Source organism: Pleurodeles waltl, chromosome 7 (assembly GCF_031143425.1).
Source record: "Pleurodeles waltl isolate 20211129_DDA chromosome 7, aPleWal1.hap1.20221129, whole genome shotgun sequence".
NCBI classification, from domain to species: domain Eukaryota; kingdom Metazoa; phylum Chordata; class Amphibia; order Caudata; family Salamandridae; genus Pleurodeles; species Pleurodeles waltl.
In genome coordinates this window covers 53,881,345-53,902,681 of record NC_090446.1, presented here as the reverse complement: position 1 = coordinate 53,902,681, position 21,337 = coordinate 53,881,345, and the positions used below count along the sequence as shown (strand labels likewise).

Genomic DNA, 21,337 nt, shown 5'->3' with positions numbered 1-21,337 from the left:
GGAAAAGCCCATCCGCCGAAAGCCGAAGTCCCAACAGGTAGGTTTCTGCCAGTATGGCCACCTCTCTGCTGGCCCCATTATGAGTTTCCCATTCGGTCAGAGTTTCCGTCCCCTGTCCCAGTGGGAAACGGCCTACAGCATTGTCTCCGGCTCGTAATCGAGCTGGTGGCAATGCTGTATTGCACAGGGTGCACCAGCACTCGTCGCAATGTTTACTGTCTGCAAAGCTGGCAAGGGGGGGCTCCTGCATTGCTCATGCCAAGTCCATGGGCAGTACAGGGGCCCCCCTGATCCCGTCTCTGCCAGCTGTCTCTGCGAAACCGCTGGTGGAGAAGGAAGTCATAATCGCCAGGACAGCGCTGCCCTGCCGGATTAGGACCGCCAGCACCGCCACACCGTTGTGTCGATGAAAAGTGGCAGTGCTGGTGGTCTGACCGCAGCACTACCACCGCGGTCGTAATGTGGCTCTTGGACCGCCTCATTGGCGGCAGTCTGACCACCACAGTGACCCTGGCAGGCAGTGGACCTCCAGGGTCGTAATAAGGCCTTAGTGTGCCTCCTCCTCCCCATATAAATTGTGCATGGGCACTTACTACAGGTTAGATTGTTTTTTTCTGCCATTTGCGTCAGATGTGCTCTGAGTAGCCTCAGAGTTCCAGCGTGTTTCTCACATCACAGTAGGATCCGATTGGTGTACTCTTGATAACCTGAACTAGCTTCTCATAAGTCTTGCCAGATAAACATCAAATCCCTGGAACACGTTCGCCGTAGAGTGGCGTCAGGGCCTAATCTCTTTGGGGGCCAAAGACACTTCCACCTGGGTTATTTTCTTCTGAGAAAGCACCTCGGTGATGTAACAAACAGCATTCCATTACTGACATTGATGTATAAAAGGAAAACTCCCCATCCAGCCTATCAGTTTTTAAGGTATTAATCCCATGGATAATCGTAAAACAAAGCGGGTCTCAGTGGTTCCCATTAAATATTCATTTATTACATCTCTTCATGTTAATATAATATATTCATTAGCCAGGCTTGCTTGAATCCAGTGGCATCTTGTTGTGTTGCTACAATCTATGAGCATACCTTCCAGAGGCTACTTTAGCAGGTAGCAGTCTTGGGTAAAGGGGAGGTGGTCAAATCCCATGTCTCCTGAACAAGATCATTCATTCCAACAGCATGTTTATCAGCACCAAGCCAATGGAATACAGTAGGGGAAACTGCAGAGGCAATCACTAAGGCAAAAATAAGGGAGTCTTGCACAAGGGCCCACCCCTACAAAACCGTGACCTACCATACATTTCCCCATTCGCTCCACATTTTTCAGGGGAAAATTGTGCAGCTTCCTCCATTAATGGTTATGCCCAGACGTGCTCACTGTGCGACTAGAACCAAGCTATATCTGGCTGATGAGCGCTAATGAGAATGAAACCAGTTGTGAGGTACTTGTGCTCTGGTTCAGGGAGGACCTGGCCCGCAGTTCGGGTTGGACTGTTCCTATTGCGGCAGAATCAAGACTGATTTGCATATGGCAAACTAACGCAGGGAAGAGAAACATGCTTCTTTTACTTCTTAATTCACAAGCGGGTGGCTCCCTCAGACCCATCCTTAACCTCGGACCCCTCTACTGCTAAATCATCTTAGAACACTTTGAGATGTGATAACTCAAGAGGTCACCCCCTACTTCAGCAAAGGGAATTTTATGACAGCACTTTATCTCAAAGACACCTAGTTTCATATCCCCATTGACGCAGCCCAACCGAAGTACCAAGTACATATGCTTTGTGGTAAGTGGTTGTCGCTACCTTCAAATTCTATCTTTTGGAGTCACCACAGCTCCAAGAGTGTTCACAAAATGTCTGTGAGTAGGAGCAGCACACCTTTACTGCAAGGGAATTCACATATTCTGATACCCCAACAATTGGGTGATCAAGTGCTGAAGCAGAATGTATCACCTAGCATGCACAAAAATACCAGTTCCCTTGCTTCATGCATTGGGTTTCATCATAAGCACGACTAAATTCCACTTCCTGCATTCTCATTTGCAGCCTTTCCTTGGTTCCATACTCACCTACTTCCTCATTTTCAGCAGAACCCTTCATACTACAGTGCACACAAGCACGCCCCTTTTGTGATAATGGCATATTGCTTTGCAATAGTCCCCTATGCAGGGTCTCACATTAGGCCTTTGCAAGGGTGTTTGACAGTCCAATGGTCATAAGCTTTTAGCTGTAAATCACTCTAAAAGCCCTCCTCCAAATCATTCTGGAAAAAATTGTCTTAATCAACCCTGGCAACATGGCAGTTATATATTGCATACAGAAGCAGGTTGGCACACATTCACCTCAGTGCTCTCACGTGGCACACAGCATTTGGCGATTTGCCACAATGTTCATCCATTGGTGCAACTTCTACCAGGGGTTGCCAACAATTTTGCAGACCTATTCAGCAGGGTACATCAACAAGTCCACCAATAGGAACTCTACCCCTAGAGTCCTTCCCTTATACTTCCACTGTTTGCTGCCAGATATCCACACCCACATCCCATGGGCAATGCATTGTAAATGAACATGTCAGTGACATTTGCCTATACCTTTCCAGTGTTTTCATTCATGATCAGGAAGCTGAGGCAAACAACTCTCACCCTCATTCTAAGTGCCCTGACCCGGGCCTGACATTCCTGGTTCTGAATTTTCTGGAACTGTCAGTCAGACCCCACAAGTGGCGCCCTCTCAAACCAGACCTGCACATGCATAAACAAGGCCAAGTTAAGCATCTGGACCCAGCACAAATTGATCTTGTGATTTGACACCTGAGGTCCTAGAGTTTGGGTATCTCCACCTTCCCAGGATGTGAGGCAGCCTACAACCCATACCTATTATGCAGCTAAGTGTAAGAGTCTTATCGATACTGCATAACTAATACATCTGACCCTTTAAATCCTAGGGGTTGTTACCTACCTTTTGCAGTTGTAAAAAGTGGGGTTGGCCAGAACATCAGTTTGCCTCCACCTAACCTGTCACTGCGTAAATGCAAAATAGACAGCTGACAACTTTGTTCAGGATATCAGTGGTAAAATCACTTATGGAGGGATTAAAGAGTGTCATACACCCTAAGCACCTCTAGCCTTGTGTTGGAACTTCAACAAAGTGCTTACGATACCTACGTGCCACCATTCAACCCTTCACACTCATGCCCCCTCCAGTTTCTTTCATGGAAAGTAGCTTTCCTAGTTGGCATCAACTTCACTAGGCACATTAATTAACTACAAGCCCCTACCATCCAAGAACAATTTGTACAGGTTCACAAGGATAAGTTGGTTCTCAGCACCTGCTCTAAGTTCCTGTTCCTTCCTAAGGCAGTCTCACCTTTCCATCTCAGTCAAACCATACAACTCCCAGTGTTCTTCTCTCAGCCAGATTCTGTTGCAGAAAGAGCATTACTCATTTTGGAAGTTAAAAGGTATTTTAGGTACTTCCAAGACCGGATGAAACCATTATGCAGATCAGATCAAATGTTTCTTTTGCTAAGCCTCACAAAGAATAGGCCATTTCCAAAATGGACATAGCAAGGTGGATTATCAAATGTATCCCAACCTGTTACCTTTAGGTCAAAGGATACTCCACACACTGTCTAGGGCACATTCTACTCATACAAAAGGCTACTATTGCCTTCCTCAGCAACATCCCCGTTGCTGATATTTGGTAGCCGATACTTTGTCAACCGCACACGTTTACTAAACATTATTATGTGTACATATTGGTCCGGAACCAAGCCCTAGTCATCCAAGCAGTATTAAGAACATTATTCCATACATCTGCTTCATTCACGTTCTAGCCACCACGAATTGGAGGGTACTGCTATAACGTCAGTGCGGAGCATATGGATCTACAGCCATACATTCTATGAACAGAAAATGCTACTTACCCTGTAAGCATCTTTTCATAGCATGTAGTGCTGTAGATTCACGCCCACCCACCCCCTCCCTGTGTGCATGCAATGATGCAGATCTTTTTACCATAATTGTCTTCATTTTACATTGCCCTAACGTACCATATTCTTTTGTTCACACTCCATACAGCCTTAAACCTGCTGTACAGAAAAGAATCTAACATGGACTTGGTGCCCATGCACAGTTTACATTGAGAGGAGGAGTTACACTGCATCTCGGGACTCAAGAACCTTCTTCAAAGAAAAACAACTTGCAAAACTCTGAGGCCAAAAGTAGGTGGCATGAGTATGCTAAGCACGAGAATCTACAGCACTACAAACTATTAAGAGATGCTTAAAGGGTAAGTAGCATTTTCCATACATTTAAATATATTTTCACTGAAATAAAAACAAAGGTTCCTTACAGTTAATTCTCCAGTTATAGTTAATAAAAGTTACTAAATCATTAGCCGTGTTTTTCTTTGCCAGCAGCACAGATGCCAAAAGGCAGTCATTAACGTACATGGATGTTTAGGTCTGGCTTGACTGCAGCTTTCACCTGACGTTGTATGATCAACAAAAAAGATTTTTCAGAGTCCTACTGAGTGAGGGGCGCAGGCTCTAACCACTTGTTGGCCCTCCTGATTACAGGATTTGATTGAGACACATTTATGTTCTTCCACTAAAAATATTGCACTTTTAGGCTTGTGGGAAAGTTTATAAATCATGCAGCAGGACTGAGTTGGTTATGATGGCAAGCCAAGGGTCATGGCTGTTTATTATGAAATGGTAAAGGGAGTAGGCCTGACACATTTATTCTGAAAAGCATATATCAACGTTGATCGGCATTTAAGTGTGGATTGCTATTACTCTATATTTAAGCCCATATTTAGGTATTTTGTAGCTTGGAATCTACCAGCTTTCCATAGTAGGAAAGAGTTTTGACGTTGGCAACCGACTCTGAAAACCCTGTGGAGTTCTGATGTGATGATTCTTGTCAGGCCCCATTGGGAGGGGTTGCATATTGTTTTGCAAGCTGTATTTTTCTTCACATTTGTAACTTCATAACTATGTAGACTGGTTGCCAGTTTACGTACACTTCAGTAGGCTGGTTTTGGGTAAAGTGTAAAGACAGTGTTTAAAAGTAAAGGCTTCATCCGTTCATTGGGCAAGAATACCAGATTTCATAGGTTTGATCTTTTTATTATGAAACATTATGACAAAGCCAGAAGGCCTGGCCTACTTATTGTGAAAAGCATGGGTTAAAGACAATAGTCTCTTTAGGATGGATTGTTACTACGTAGGTGCTAAAGCCTGTGGATAAGCACTTTGTTAGATGGAATTTCTCAGATTCCTGTTGGAGGCAAGGGTTTTGGTGTTGGCGATCTCCCCCAACAAACTGGGGATATAATATATATAATACAATATTCCTTATTAGGCTCTTTTAAGAGAAACAGTATTTTCCTTTGCCAAGTGCAATTTTGTATACCTGTTTTTTTTTTGCCTGATGGAAAGTGTATGCTCAGTACAATTGGCTTGAGTCGGTTGTGGTTGCAAGCCGGTGATAAAGTCTTTATTTTACGATAAAGGTAGTAGGCTTGACATGCTGATTGTGAAGAGCATATGCTAAAGCCCATATGTGTTTTAAGGGTGGATTGTTATTACTCTGAATTACAGTCTATAGATGTTTCGTTACGTGGAACCCCATAGATTTCCTTAATGGGCCGGGGATCTGGCGTTGGTTACTCCCACTGACAAACTGTGAGAATAGAGGATTTGCACTGTAAGAACCTCTGTTCAGATTTGCTAGTAGAGACACTACTTTGCTTTGCCCACTGTAACTTGGTATAGATTTGCAATTTTCTGACTGTACGCCCGATGGTTGCCCTGTGGGAAGCATTATACCCAGTCCTGCAGGCCAGAGTTAATTATGGTGACAAGCCAATGATAACAGCTTCATGCTTGATTAATGAGCAGGGAAATATTGTGTTCAATGCCACAGGTCCGGTCTGCTTATTATGATATGTTATTATAGCGGCAGTAGGCCTGGCTTATTTGTTGTGTAAAGCATATGATGAAGCCAGTAGGTCTCTACCAATGGATTGTTACCACATTATGTTACAGGCCGTAGAAATGTATTTAGTTGCATGTAATCTCACAGATTACCGTAGTAGGCAAGGGTTTTGGTGTTGGTGTTCCACTCTGACAAATGCAGGGAGCAGAATTTCACTGTGACGATTGTTGTTAGCCCCTTTTTGAGAGGGGCTGTATGTTGTTTTGCCACCTGTCATTTTGTACATACTGGTAATTTTATGAATGTATGCCAGATGTTTGCCAGTTCTGCATGCTTCTCTGGGCCTGGGATGTATACAGTGTGAAGCCCTGGTAATGGGTAGAGGCCTCATCAGTTCACTGGAAAAGGTTATGTTAGATTCATTAGTGTTTTATCTGTTTATCATGAAAAGTTATGATAAAGCAAGAAGATCTTTTTTTATTGATATTTTGAGCTTTAATTGTGGATTGTTATTACACCGCTAAAGGCTTGAGGCAGGTACTTTGTTACATGGAATCTCACAGATTACCGTAGTATGTTAGGATTTTGGCGACCCACATGAACCAATCATGAGGATAGACAATTTGCACTATAGTTATCCCTAATAGGCTCTATTAGTAGGGATTTTGTTTTGTTTTGACAACTGTATATTTTTTATTTTATTACAGTAAACGTGGTTGATGGCATGTGGAAAGCCTTATGAACCATCACAGTAGGTCTTAGTTACTTATGGTGACAAGCTAATGAAAAAGTTTATAGGCTTGATTTTTTAATGAAAACTTACGATAAAGGCTGTAGGCCTGACATATTGATTGTGAACAGCAAATGTTAAAGTTAGGAAGCATTTAAGGGTACATTGTGATTACTCTGTATTAAAGCAGAAATATCGGTATTTATTACATGAAATCTCACATCTTGCCATAGCAGTTAAGCATCTTAGTGCTGGTTACTCCCTCGCACAAGCCACGGGTATTGAAGATTTACTGTCAAGATAATGGTTAGGCCCTCTTAAGAGAGATGGCATTTTGCTTTATCAACTTTAATTGTATTTACTATGCATTTGTCATGCCTGTATGCCTGAAGGTTGTCTTGTTGGAAAGCTTATGCTCATTACAGGAGATCTCAGTTGGCAATGGTGGTAAACCATTGATAACACCTACAGGTCTGATTAGTTCACAAGGAAAATATATTTCTATGAACCAGGAAAGTATATTTCTTTCACCATAGATGTGTCCTGTTGATTATGAAAAGTTATGAGGAACACATTAGGATTGACACATTGCTTGCAAAAAACATATGTTAAAAAATCAAAAGACATTTAAGGATTGATTGATATTTTTCTTTACTAAAGCCTACAGATAGGTATTTTGCTCAAAATATCAAATCACTTTTGTACTAACTGACAACCCCTAGAGGGAGAAGATTTGCACTATAATAATTTTTGCTAAAATCTCTTCTTAGCTGTCGGACAGGATCTTGTAAAAAGTTTATAAAAATTATAAAAAATTAAATACTCAGACAGATCAAAGGAAGAGTGGACCCAAAGGCCCTATATGTATCTATATCAAGGCATAATGTAAATATACATTGAGACAGATACTGGGCCATTGGGTTCACTCTGCCATTGATCCGTCTGAGTGTCATTTGTACTCTGCTTCCACCCATGACAGCAAACGTCACGGGGTAGCAGCTCAGTCAGCATTAGTATTGGCTCCTTTGCCCTGTGAGTAAAGGCATTTTCTGAACATGTGTGAACATCCACCGGAAAATGAATGTGCTTCAGTGCCATGGTTGGCTGGCCAGCCCTTTAGTTTTTAATTTTCTCCTGTTATAGTTCCCCTTTCATTTCTTTGCATCTCCTCTTTTTATTTTAATGTTTCTTAAAATGATACTGCAGCTCCAGTGCTCATGGGTTGGTTGCTAGCTGCTGATCGCATCTGCAGTGTGCTGCATTCCATGTGTCCACTCCCGCTAAATCAGGAAATCATTATGTAATGCTGTTGTCCAAAGTGTATGATTGTTTATCATTCCAAGATGGCCAATACGTTTCCTCTGAATGTGGCGGCCATGTTTGAACTTTAAAACACAGATCCACTAGTTACAACACCTTTGCAAAGCAGACACCCGTTGCTATGTTTAGGATTCTCATTGCGAGGATATGTACTCTGTCTTTAGAAGACAGCATGTTTTATGTTTTCTACGTGTATTCTTATAATTGATCTTGTGTATGTTGTTGAGTCTGTATGTGTTTTATTGCGGTTGTGTCAGAGAATGAAATGAAGGGTAAGTCAGTGGATTGTTGAATGGATGCATGAGTACAATGATGAGTGGAGATGTGTCTGTATAATGGCTTGTTGAGCGTCTACACCCATCAGAAAAAGCACTTTCATTCATATGACAGACCGAATGGCATCGCCAGTGCTTGTTTTTCTTTTTGTTTGTTTTCTATGACATGGGGACTGAGTGCCTCAATCTTAAATTGACAGCCACAACATGTCTCTTCATTTTGCTGCCAGCCAACCAGAATATTAGTTTTGTGCTTGCTGTACCTTGGTACTCCCGCAGTACTATTGCACCGCCAATGAGATTGCTAGTTTCCAGCTCCCTGTACTTCCTTGGAACTACAGCAGTAGAACGGTGTTACTACATATCTATACATTGTGAACCTTAATTTCTCATAAACTACTGAACAGATTTACACCAAATCACAACAAGCATTTGCAATGCAATAGATCTTGCGTACACTCGAGTTGGGGCTATTGGCATTGTAAATTCATAACTGGACTTCTTTTGCCACATGAATTGGTCAACCCTGCCACATATTTTGTTCCTTTCTGCCACATAATTTCAGTGGCCCTGAATAGAACTAAAGGGCTAGTAGGTCTACTGGAATATTATTTTTAAACAAGGCCCTTAAAACTACTCCAAGGTGCAAAACAAACTTTCCAGCCGTAAGAGAGCTTACGAATACACTGAATGGTGGGACGGGTTATTATTTTGGGTTCCCCACTAACCCAGTGTGGGGACCCAGAGATGATCTAGACATAAAAAGCACGTTGTAGTGAACACTTTTTGAAGGTGGTCCTATTGTATGAGGAATTATGAGGAAAACATTTTTGTAAAAGGAATGCCCTGCAAAGCAGTATCGGGCGACTTTCTGAGTGCCGCGAATAATGTAGTATGTTGACTGTAATGCTCAGAACAGCCTCTAGAGGGCACCACAATAAAAATAGCATTTCTAAGAAACATGGTCATGTAACCATACAGTTAGCCCCTACAGGGCATAACACATGAAACCAGAATGGCAGAAAATATTGCAGCGCAACAATATAATTAGCCCCTAGAGAAAGTAGTGCATTAAACATTTCCAAAGCTTGCAGGCCTACTACAATGATATTACAAACAAGACCCTCACAACACAAACTACTCCCAGCTCTAAAATAAAAGTTCAAGCCCTGACAGAGCTTAAAAAGACACTCAATGGTGGGAGGGTTTGTTATATTGCCCCCCCCCCCCCAAACAGGGGACCTGGAGTTGACCTGGACAGAAAGAGTGCGTCCTACTGAGGTTTTAGTGGTGGTGCCCTTGCTCTAGGAAAAATGTTTTGAAAAAAGAATGCTCTGCAAAATATTATGGGGTGAGTTTCCGCGTGCTGCATATATGTCAGTATATTGACAGTAATGCTCAGAACAGCCCGTAGAGGATACCACAATAATAAAAATAGCAGTTATAAGATACATGATTATGTAACTATATAGTTGTCCCTTAGAGGGCACAACCATATACAACAGAATGGCAGAAAATAATGCAATGCAAGCATACATTTCGCCCCTGGAGGACATTACACATTTTCAGGGCTGTCAGGCCTACTGCAGCAATATTCCAAACAAGGCTCTTAAAACATTAATACTCTCACCCCTAAAACAAACCTTCCATCCATGAGAGAGCTTAAATAGATATTGAATTGTGGGAGGAGTTATTATTTTGGGGTCCCCAATAACCTAGTGTGGGGATCCAGTGATGATCTAGACAGAAAGAGTGTGTCGGGCTGAATGTTTTGGTAGTGGTCCTATTGTCTTAAGACCACCGCAGGCTGAGTTATGGGCAAAAATGTTTTGCAAAAGAATGCCTGCAAAGCATTATAGGGCGAGTTTCCTAAGTGCAGTGAATATGGTAGTATTGTCTCTCCCGCTGTGCCCAGAGAGCCGCATTGAGGATTTCTGTGTTTTTTACATAAAGCATTTATCAATTATAAGTGTTTTTGTGAAAGCCATGGAGTGTGAAGGGGAGAGCCAAGAGAAATGACTCTGATTAGGTGACAGTGTGAATAATGTGCTCAGCGCTCCAATACTGCCGGTGGAGTTCACGCTGCTGCTCTGCTCTGTCCGCACTGAGAGCGGCTTGAGCGCCGTGAAGCAAAGAGACAAAAGAGAAACACAGTTCACCCTCACTGAAGTATATCGGCAATTGTGCAATAATCCATGTAACTGGGTCAGTCTGGAAGGTGGTAACAAAACCGCCCCAAGGCAGGACAAAGGTAAAGCATTTACCAAAGACATCAGGGGATGTTTGAAAGGCAAGCCCATGAATGAGTGGAAGTGATGGGTGTGAGATGCGGTGGTTAAAAGCCCACAGAATACTTACAACAGGATGAAATGCGCTTGCTATCGACCTTAAAATGTCACTATAAATTCTGATTAATGTTTCTGGAGAGAGATCTACGGGAAGATTGGATTTAGTATAAGGTAGTGCAGAGGTTAGTATGCCTGCTACAAAAAACATCACAGAGTGCATATAGTGTAAAAATGTTAAAATAACTGGTGATTAATATTCTTTCTGGAGGGAGAATATACTTTTGCCTAGTGGAAGCTTGGATTCATTATAAGGTAGCGCAGAGGGTTAATCTGCCTGATGCAGAGAATGTGTACAAGGCAGATCCCAAAGTGAATATAATGTAAAAATGTCAAAATAACTCTTGTGATTAATGTTGTTTTTGGAGAGAGAACCTGGTTTTATCTAGTGGAACGTTGGACTCATTATAAGGTAGCGCAGAGGGTTAATTTGCACATTTATTGTGAAAATGTCTAAATAACTCTGGTGATTAATGTTCTTTCTGGAGAAAGATGTACTTTTGTCTAGTGGAAACTTGGATTCATGATAAGGTAGTGCAGAGGGTTAATGTGCCTGCTGCCAAGAACGTGTAGTAGGCAGACCACAGAGTCCATATAATGTAAAAATGTCAAAACAACTCTGGTGATGAATGTTCTTTCTGGAGAGATAATATACTTTTGTCTAATGGAAGCTTGGACTCATTATAAGGTAGCACACGGGGTAAATATGCCTGCAGCAAAGATCACGTACTAAACAGATCAGAGTGCATATAATGTAAAAATGTCAAAACAACTCTGGTGATGAATGTTCTTTCTGGAGAGATAATATACTTTTGTCTAGTATAAGCTTGGACTCATTATAAGGTAGCACACAGGGTAAATATGCCTGCTGCAAAGATCATGTACTAAGCAGATCAGAGTGCATATAATGTAAAAATGTCAAAACAACTCTGGTGATGAATGTTCTTTCTGGAGAGAGAACGTACTTCTGTCTAGTGGAAGCTTGGAGTCATCTTGAGGTAGCGCACAGGGTAATGTGCCTGCTGCAAAGAACGTGGACTAGGCAGATGACAGAGTCCATCTAATGTAAAAATGTCAAAATAATATGGGGTATCAAAGCCCTTACTTGTGACAAAAGCGTGGAACACCAGGCCCCTTAATTGTGAATGAAGCATCGGACACTGGCCCTCACAAGTGACCAAAGCGCAGGAAACAAACTGTTTTATGACTACAACACGGGATTTACCAACCTTCACTTGTGGCTTGAGCCTGGGACACCAAAGACCTTACTAGCAGCTAAAGCGCGGGACGGCAGCCTCCTACTGTGGGGATGAAGTGGGGGACATATGGAGGACGGAAACGCATATGTTCAGCAACAAAAGAAACATAGTAAGTGTATATCTATAGATGAGAAAAACCAACGGCTTGATGACATAAGAAAAAATAATGGGCTCTTAGAGAAGTACGTCACCAAATTCTTTACTAAAATTTAAAATGTTATTTTGAGTAAAAGAATCCATAATATTACATGAATGAATAAAACAAACAGTTGTTAAGGCCCAATTTTTTACACTAAAAAAGAATTAATAACATTGTTTAGTAAAACTATTGCGTTCGGGGAGATGCTATATAGTGAAATATGGCTTATTTTTTTCATTAGACACAAACCATCAGCTTTAGAGCAGAAACTTGTAATGGGCGTGGCTAAACTCTTCCCCGACCGCTGTTTATTTTTTTTCTTTTAGTAAGGCCAGGTGGAGTTAGGAAAACTTGCCAAAGTTGCCACAGAGTTTAAATAAGGCAGAGACGTCACAGGCGCGTGCAGGTGACGCTCTAAACAAAGGTGTAGACAGATGTTGTGTGAATTCTGCAGCTGTGCACACAGTTACAGCAGGGGTTAAATGTACTTAGAAGAGTTTGGTGAGTTTCTGCCCCAACACATTTTCCCAGGAGTCACCATTGCGAGTCGCAGCCTCAAATTGCGAGTCGATACCGACTCGCAATTTGCGGTTGTGCATCGCGTTTGGCCATTTGCGCCTCGCAAACTGCGTTTTTCGCAGTTTGCGAGGCGCAAAAGGCTTCCTACATCTGGCCCTAAATACTGAGGCAACATAATTTTAGACATAATTTTAGAGCCATCTCGGCCCCTTCAGCTCACTGTTACATCTGTTTTTTTTTCCATTTGTGATGCTTTTTAGGGCCGAGTGCAAAGTGCTCTGTCCCTGGTATAATCTCTCTGTGGGCTTTTAACCACACCCATGTCATGCCCATCAATTTTGTTGGTTCGTGGGCTTGCCTTTTAAAATTTGCTTGATTTCATTAGTGAAAGGCATTTACTGTGAGAAAAGTAAAATAAGCAAGCATTTGCAATGCAACGGGGCTTGCGTTTGCTCGCGTTAGCGCTATTAGCGTTGTAAACTCCAGACCAGACTCTTCTTGCCACATAAACTAATAATTTAAAGTAAAACAGTTTCACATAAGTGAGCTGATGGTCGCCATGAGCGTGAAGGAGACACAGAAAAGGAAACAGAAGTTTGTTTGCAGTGAATCGTTTCGGCAAAAGCGCAATTATCCATGTTACCAGCAAGAGTGGAATTGTCACGGAGGAATTTAACAGGGTCGATGACGTGCAGAGTGCTCAACCACTGCTCAGCAAGATCGATATCACGCTACGCAGGAAATTAAAAGATAAAGTAGTCCAGAAACCAGCTGAAAACATGGAGCCTCGGATGTTTTCAAAGTTGACCGGTGCGCTCGAGGAGGGCTAAACACCGGAAAAGGCATGAAGTATGCATGCCTTTCACAAATGACAAGCCTCTAAAAGTACGTCCCTGTCATGTCTTAAAATAGAAGGCAAAGGCATTTCAAAAGAAGACAATAACTTTTGTAGCTCAAAACCAAACACGAAAAAAAACATTATAGTCATGGAAGTTTGTTCTTCTCGTGGCTTCCAAAGAAAGCCAACTCACCAATGAAAAAAGTGCTGACAAAGTGAAATGAATAACATGAAGAGTAAGGACATATATAACAGGGGCAGTCCTTATAGGAGGTTACAAAAATGCAAAAGGAGGGAACAGGAAGCATATGCACCAATGTAAACCAAGCATTTAGCAAAGACAGTCAAGCAACCCAATTACAAATATGGGCGGTATTTAAATCACAATTTCTAAAGTCAACACATCTCGAAGAGACACTGCCTAGGCGAGACCTAAATAGCACACTTTGTAGAACAAAGTCTAGCTTTTCACAAAATTTGGTGTCATTCTCTTCAGGCGTTTTGGCTGTGGCACTGTTCAACTTTCTTCATACAGTTTGCATGGGGAAATTGCATTTTGGTATCCTCCTTTTTCTCTGCCCGCTTGATAAGTCACCGCAAAGACTTTCAGGAAGGAGCTGAGTTGGCTTTAATTGTTTGGAAAGAATTGTCAAGTGGCACCAAAGTAATTAGCAAAATAGAAAATCCATTTCCTCTGAAAACTTGGGCTCTCATTATGAACACGGCGGTTAATGCCGCCGTGTTCATGCTGGTGGTCTTTCTATAGACTGCGAGCCCCCCTGGGCCCCGCCGGCCGTATAATGCACATTCTGCTGGGCCATGACATTGCCGGCGGCTCCACATTGAGCCGCCGTCAATGCCTCTGCGGTGGGTGCAGCTGCACCCGTCGCGCAGATCACTGCCCGTAAATCGGGCAGTGACCTGCGCGAGGGGGCACTGCACAGGGGCCCCTGCACTGCCCATGCAAAGTGCATGGGCAGTGCAGGTGCCCCCAGGGGGGCCCCAGAGCATCCCTTCCACCAGCCTTTTTCTGGCAGGGAAACCCGCCAGGGAAAGGCTGGAGGAAATGGGATCATTATCCGAGGGGCAGCAGTGCTGACTAGTCGGATAATGATGCCGTCCACGGTCAGGCTGCCTGTCGGAGGTAGCCTGGCAGTGGAGGAGGGCCGCCTATGGTGGCCCTCCCTGTCTTCATTATGTGGAGGTCTGGGCCGCCATGCCAGATGGCGGTATTTACCGCCACCGCCGGCATGGCGGCCCGGACCGCCAACATCATAATGAGGGCCTTGGTCCTAACTATAGCGGCAACCACCAATGTGTATGTGTTCCTGTGTGTGTGTGTGTATATATATATATATATATATATATATATATATATATATATATATATATATATATATATATATATATATATATATATGTATATATATAGAAAGAGAGAGAGAGAGGTGTCCAATTGTCCAATGACAACTATCAGGATTCACTTGTTCTGGATTCGTGATCAGTTGATGATGTCACAATCCTGATTATTGTTCCATAGTATATTCTTCTCCATTTTACAATAGTTAGGATTGGTACATTGTATTCTATGTTGTTAATTAGGTGACCACTAATGTTTTCATGTGATCCATGTATAATAAAAATGAATTGGAATTTTAGATATATTTTTTGTTTGGATACTTATTGAGGTGACTCCCACACCAATTGCGATACCAGTTTTTGGTGCTGAGGTGGCCCTGTTAGCCTTGATAGGGTTGTCTGATGGGATTAAACTACCTGGTGGTTGTGAGTTCTAGCAGGCGCTATGGTATGCTTCTTTATACCTCCTCGGTTGCCTTAAAAATTACGTTTCTTTTCAGTGTCCTAAATAAAATACAAAAAGTCTTACCTGACACACTTTTCATATTTCATTGGCGGCCAGTCACTCAGGGATGTCCAGTTTGCCTACTGTCCATGTGTGTTCCAGTGATTGTTTGGTGTACTGAATATTCCCTTCAAGAGACGGCTTGTGGGTGAAAGGCCTTCATACACAAGATACGGGGCCAAGGACTAGGTGGGGCACTCAATTAAATGTTATTTCCTCCAGTTTACTTAGTGTTAGTCTTCTTACTCAGTTGCTTAGTATATTGTATCACAATTGTTGGTTCCATGGTGCATCACTGCGTTCTGCGATTTTCATACGTTTTGTACACAAAGTTCATATGCTGGCCAAATGCAGTTTAAAAAAGTTCCTTTAAAGTTTACACCACATCTGGACATGTGCGACCCTAAAGCTAATACACGGGCACCCATGTAGTAAACTTCTGTTTCTGCATGGGAAAAAGAAGGATGAGCATTCTGTGGCAAGTTCAATGACTTGACTTGTTTATGTGCATTTCTAGCATGTAAGGCAGGTGTAATCCTGAAATGAACAGGATGAGGCTTAGGCCTCTGCAGTGATATTGTTACAAAATGACCCCATCATTCTCTTTCACATTAAAGTTCAGGTGAATTGCCTCATCTTAATGGAATGTTCAGGCAAGCATGGTTGGTGCCGTAATGGACTAAAGGTCAATCAATCAATCAAGCATTTGTAAAACGCTGTTAATGACACATAGCGTCTCAAGGTATGCATGTTTACTGTACACATAAGTATCAACTTAAAGGCGGAGTTAAAGAATTAGGTTAATGGGAAGAGAAGTTATGTGTGTGTGTGTGTGTGTGTGTGTGTTGGTGGTTGGAAGACTAAATATGTTAGTGTAGGACAGAAACGTCTTTAGACAGTTTAGCAGAGATCATATTTAGAAACCCTAAGCCATCTTGGGTTTAGGGATATTGGGTCCTACCACCACCTTCTGTATGAAATGGACAAATGTTAATGGAGCCAGGAGAATGTGCCCAAGGTCCCCAAAATGGTGAGGTAAATTCATGTGAACCCCCGCCAATCTCCATACAGCCTAGGGAATCAGTGAAATGGGAGGCCATGTACACAACATCCCATGAAATGGTTGCTAGACACACATCATATCTTGATCATAGCCAGCACAGTGCTGGTAGAGTAATCCGGTGAAGAAGAGGTCTCCTTTGACCTCCGGTCCTACTGTTGTCCTTCATTCTTAGATTCTCACACATTTCTTTGTATTTGCAGTCATACTAACAAAACCCTGCGATGATGGAAATGAGACGAAGGAACAAGTTCTGCTTCCATGTGAAGATGGGTGGATCTTGTACATGGGCATCTGCTACTTCTTTTCTGAAACTGATGGCAACTGGACCAACAGCCAAAGCTTTTGTGCCTCCCATAAAGCCTCCCTTGCTGTAATTGCAACACAAAAAGAAATGGTAAGTGCACTCAATGAACGTGGGACATTGCAAACGTAGGCATGGTATGGGTGTAGACTGGTGTTTGACATCTTTCATAAACATGCAACTTTTAGTATGACCTTACTGTACTGTGACCAAAGGTTTCAAAACCTGCAACAAGGGTCATCACCGCCCACACTGTGTCTTCGGCAGCCCTCGAATATCACCCCTGGACATTGAATTCCTCCCCTAGCCATAGCATGTCCTGCATTACTGTCAGTCCACTGTGTTTGCTTTTCCTTCTTATTATTTCCTTCCTCTTGAATGAAGTTTCTTTCGAAATGTTGAAACCTCACTGTCCTTTGGCTTCTCTGGACACCTGGAGGCTGTTTCAGCTCAATGTGTCTCGTCCCAGCTGTTTTCCACCGCTCTCGGAGGTGGCCATGGGTGCTCCAACTTCAGATTTAGGTTTGCTTGGGGAAGAGTTTTTTCTTCCGATGCTGGTGCTTGTCTTTTACTACATCCTGTTTGCCTGTAGGGACTCTCAAGGAGTTTCCTAAAGTTTAATTAGTATTTTTCTTCCCCATTTTACTCTTCTTTCAATATACGATGTGAAGAGGATTTAGGGAAATAACAGTGATTCTGTGTCACACTGATTGGAACAAATTATCCCAAACAATGTGTAAGTTCATGCAAAGTATTTGGTCTGCCTGGTCACCCGGGTTGCTTGAAGAATGTCTTCGCCCCAGATCAGTCTCTTCATGGGGGCACATTGTTAGTGATTTGACCGGCTCTTTTAATGACTCATTGACGTTTCCACTCACTAACTCATGATAAGGTCCTCCTGTACATCTACTTACAAGTGCACCAACAAGGTCTCCTCCGCGAGCGCAATCTCCTAATATTCTCTAGGCCCTTCTGGGAGCTGTATTTACCTCTGACTGGGGCTAAGGATCCAGCTGGGCAGAGTTCTGAGCCACTCCATGGTTGTTGTCACTCTTTGGGTATTTCCATCGAGAGGGAAGTTTCAGAAGGTGCAGCCTCCACTAGTTGCTCTTTCTCTTACCTTCTTTGAACACCGCCTAGAACCCTGGCAAGAACTGGAAGAGGCTTAACACTTTAATGTTAGTTTGCTTCGGTCAGATGGTGCATCTGACATCAGCCAGTTCACAAACCTCCGAGCTAATGATGACGCTTCTCTTACCACCTGGACGGAGCTCTTCCCAACACATGGAAGAGAGATATTTTCATTTAGCAAGCGTGCACATGGTGCTGCTGGCCTTGCCAAAAGAATGCAGTGCAAAAGATACTGTAGAAATGGTCAAGGGCATGGGATCAATTCAGTGTTACTTTTTTAATGGTAAAAAAAAATATTGTTGCACAGTTCCAACACTACTAATTTCTTTAATTAACTGTCTGAGATGTACAGCTGATGATGTGAATGCAGACCATTAAACGCACCAATCTAGAAAAAAGCACAGGATGTCTTTCATGCTGAGCGATCAACATGTTTGTTGTACAAGATCTATTAGTCACTCTTACAGAGTAAAGAATGAGCTTCTATCATATGTTAATAATCTGCAGGTACAGACTTAGACCTGATTGACCAACACACAGGCAAAGGGTGCTATCACCTCTTAAAGGAGATGTGTTTTGCCAAAGATGGTTCATTTATAGGTAGCCTTTACAAAGCTAGTCTACCTAGGCCTGCTCCCGAAGGAGGAGGCTTTACTAAGCACTATCAGTCCCACTCTGGCACTCTGGATGTCAGAAACAACATGAATAACAGGGATGGGCTCTTGGCACAAACACAAGTCTCCAGTCATCCTCAGAAATAGTGAAAAAGATGTAGGTTCTCACATTTATCACTGCTCAGGGTCCAGTAGCACATTTTGTCACAGAATGTAACCTCCTCTGTTACAGCAAGAGGTGGACCATCCCAATTCAATTTTCAATAGTATGTGGGATAGTTAGTGACAAACCCAATTTGTGCCTACTTTTGCAATTAGTTTATTCAAGTACCAATCCGTACTACCGATAAGGCTTCCTACATGTGCCTGCGTGAGAAGCCTCTGTAACCGAGTTACTAAGAGTTTTGCATTTCTGCACAGTAAAAAATACAACCAATTCATGACTACATATCAATATTATGGAGCATTTTAGAAAAGAACAAGGGAAACACAGGAAAGAATGAGCTAGTCTCCGGTTGGGTTATATGTTGCATCTGCTACTGCTGTGATGCTTCAAGAACTATACTAAAAGGTCAAAATCTGTTCTATCGTTCGAAATATCCATGTAGTGTAGATTTGTGAGAATGCCACATGGGCTTCTGCGCATGTGTTTACAAAAACTACTGGGGGAGCTTAAACTTTGCTGCAAATAGCACATAACATAAAGCTTCACACTTGGAAGAAGAAGTGAGGAAGATAGGCTGATATCAAACAGGCCTCATTCTGCAGAACAGCAATCTCTCAGCCCTTCTTGCCTCACCTTGGCATGGTCACATTTCCATCTAGATAAAGACCTGACTTCACCTGACTAGACCAATTGACTTTGAAGGCATCAGGAACAAGGAAATGGCAACCAGGGTGAACAATCTGCTTGGAATTGGCCTGTTAGCCTGGGGTAGGTGAATTAAGTGCCTATTAAGGAGTGAACAGATCCTACGTATCTCAATGACTGCTATGGCTGTTCAGAGTGTTATCCTAAGTATTTGGAATGACTGTGCACCAGTGAACAGTCTCCCAAAGGCTAGTTTGGTTTTGCTGACATCACTATCAGGATAACATGGCCTGGCTTCTTGTAGCCTGCCTGCATGAACCGCCACTTAGACACACACACACATCCAACAGCACACATTAGACATAACATCGAAAACACAGCACAGAAATGTTAGTCTACTCTTGTGTTGCTATAAACAGTAGATGCCACCGAGATACATAAGTCACATGCATTCAAATTATTAATAAAACAGGACATTTCATGTAAATCAACACTGCTCACAGATGGCACCCCTTGAGGAACAGCTCAATGACACCATAATCACACACAATTGCTCAGTGAACATCCAATCAAGCCGATAGGCCAGAGTATACTGTGCAGAACGCGATTTTGCAGGATGACTGAGACTCCATTCTGCTCTGACAGCTAACACAGCTACAAAGTCCTTCAAATGTCAGACTGTGCTCTCTGCAAATAGTAAGCACTTCATATGACAAGGAATGGTGCAAATTGTGACAGCATTTGACCTGAACCTGTTCACCCAGGATGTCCCCAGACTACAATAACCATGACATCATAATTTAATCTCATCACCCTTAAATTACCCTTTGAGGACACCCTCAGGGCAAAATCAGACACCACCTTGAAAATTCAATATGCCCCACCTAGGGCCATATAATCCAGTTTAATCAAATTCTAAGTTTTCTTACCACAGTGGACGTCATCAATATGTTGGGATGTGAAATTTAAAATATCGATTGTTAAGACCTGGAGAGATCACAGGATGGCCTCATATATGTGTATGAACTAACACAAGTCAGCCTGCCACTCCAGACATGGAGCACTGCAATGGACCTTCAAAGGAGCCACCCATATGATCAGAACTTTCCAAATGCTACATTGCTAAGTGAGTGGGGGATGCCTCTCTGGTGAGCTTCTATACCTCCTAGCTCCCTGGATAAAAGCAAGTCCTGGCTTTACATTATGAAATTAAAGCATTGACCCGCTGAACAGACACCTGGGGAAGCTGAAGGATAGTGATGTCAACCCATCAAAAAGTTCAATGTAAGAGAATGTATTATAATTCTAAAAGGCTTCAAAGGCAAAATGTTGAATGTGTTCTGTCTGCTGACATTAAATTATTCAAGAAATAATATATAGTGTGTGGACACTTTTTATTATTTGTGTGTTTGGTTCTCCATGTCGCAGAAACAAACATATGGCAGTCTTGCTGTGGTGTGTATTGCCGTAGAAGGCATGTCTGTTTAGTAGCATTACTCTCTGAAAAGCTTAGTACCACATCGTGCTTTTATAAGAATGATAGTTGAGTGGACACATTTAGTCAGGTCATTTGTGTGTAAGCTTGGTGATGGACAGGCCCTAAGCAGTCTAGCCTGGTGGTGGTGGTTTGAGTTGCAATTGGGGTCCTTAAACTGTAAAAACATGATTTCAAGCCCTGACAAAGGCAAACACTAGGAGCCGCTACAAATCTCAAGGGGGGGAATAAAAAAAATATTTTTAAAAACGTACCTGTTTCCGTAGCAGCTGCCTGCCACAATGTTCCAGCATTCACTGGGACACCAGCACAGGCTGCTCAGCAATCCTAGCCCTGCTCTCATGCTTAACCTAGCATGAGAGCAGCACCCGGATGGGTCTGAGTGGCCTGGACTGCCACTCAGACACTGCCCTGGGGTCTGTGCATTTTCTCCAACCCGGCTGTGAAACCTGAGAGTGCCAGCCAAACTCACATGTGCACTTAGTGCACAGATTCCACTCCGCTCTCCCCCTCCCATGGCCCAGCATCGCCCCTCCCTGCACCTGCTGATGGCTGAGACAGTAGCTGAAAGATAACGCAATACTGAAATATCATTTTATCTTTCAGCTCCGGGCTTAGACAGGGGCGTGACGCTCTTTCACCATTGTGGAGGAGCCGCCTCTGTGCATTAAAAATAAAGAAAATAGCTT

The 21,337-nt window shown here is 42.7% G+C and overlaps 1 protein-coding gene across 1 annotated transcript in view; it reads left to right on the top strand.

Moving 5' to 3' along the window:
* LOC138303611 (C-type lectin domain family 2 member B-like) overlaps positions 1-21,337 on the top strand; it is a 134,191-nt gene that overhangs the window by 32,234 nt on the left and 80,620 nt on the right. Inside the window, exon 3 of the mRNA XM_069242902.1 lies at positions 16,497-16,690. Coding sequence (XP_069099003.1) covers positions 16,497-16,690 — 194 coding nt within the window. The remainder of the gene's footprint in view (positions 1-16,496; positions 16,691-21,337) is intronic.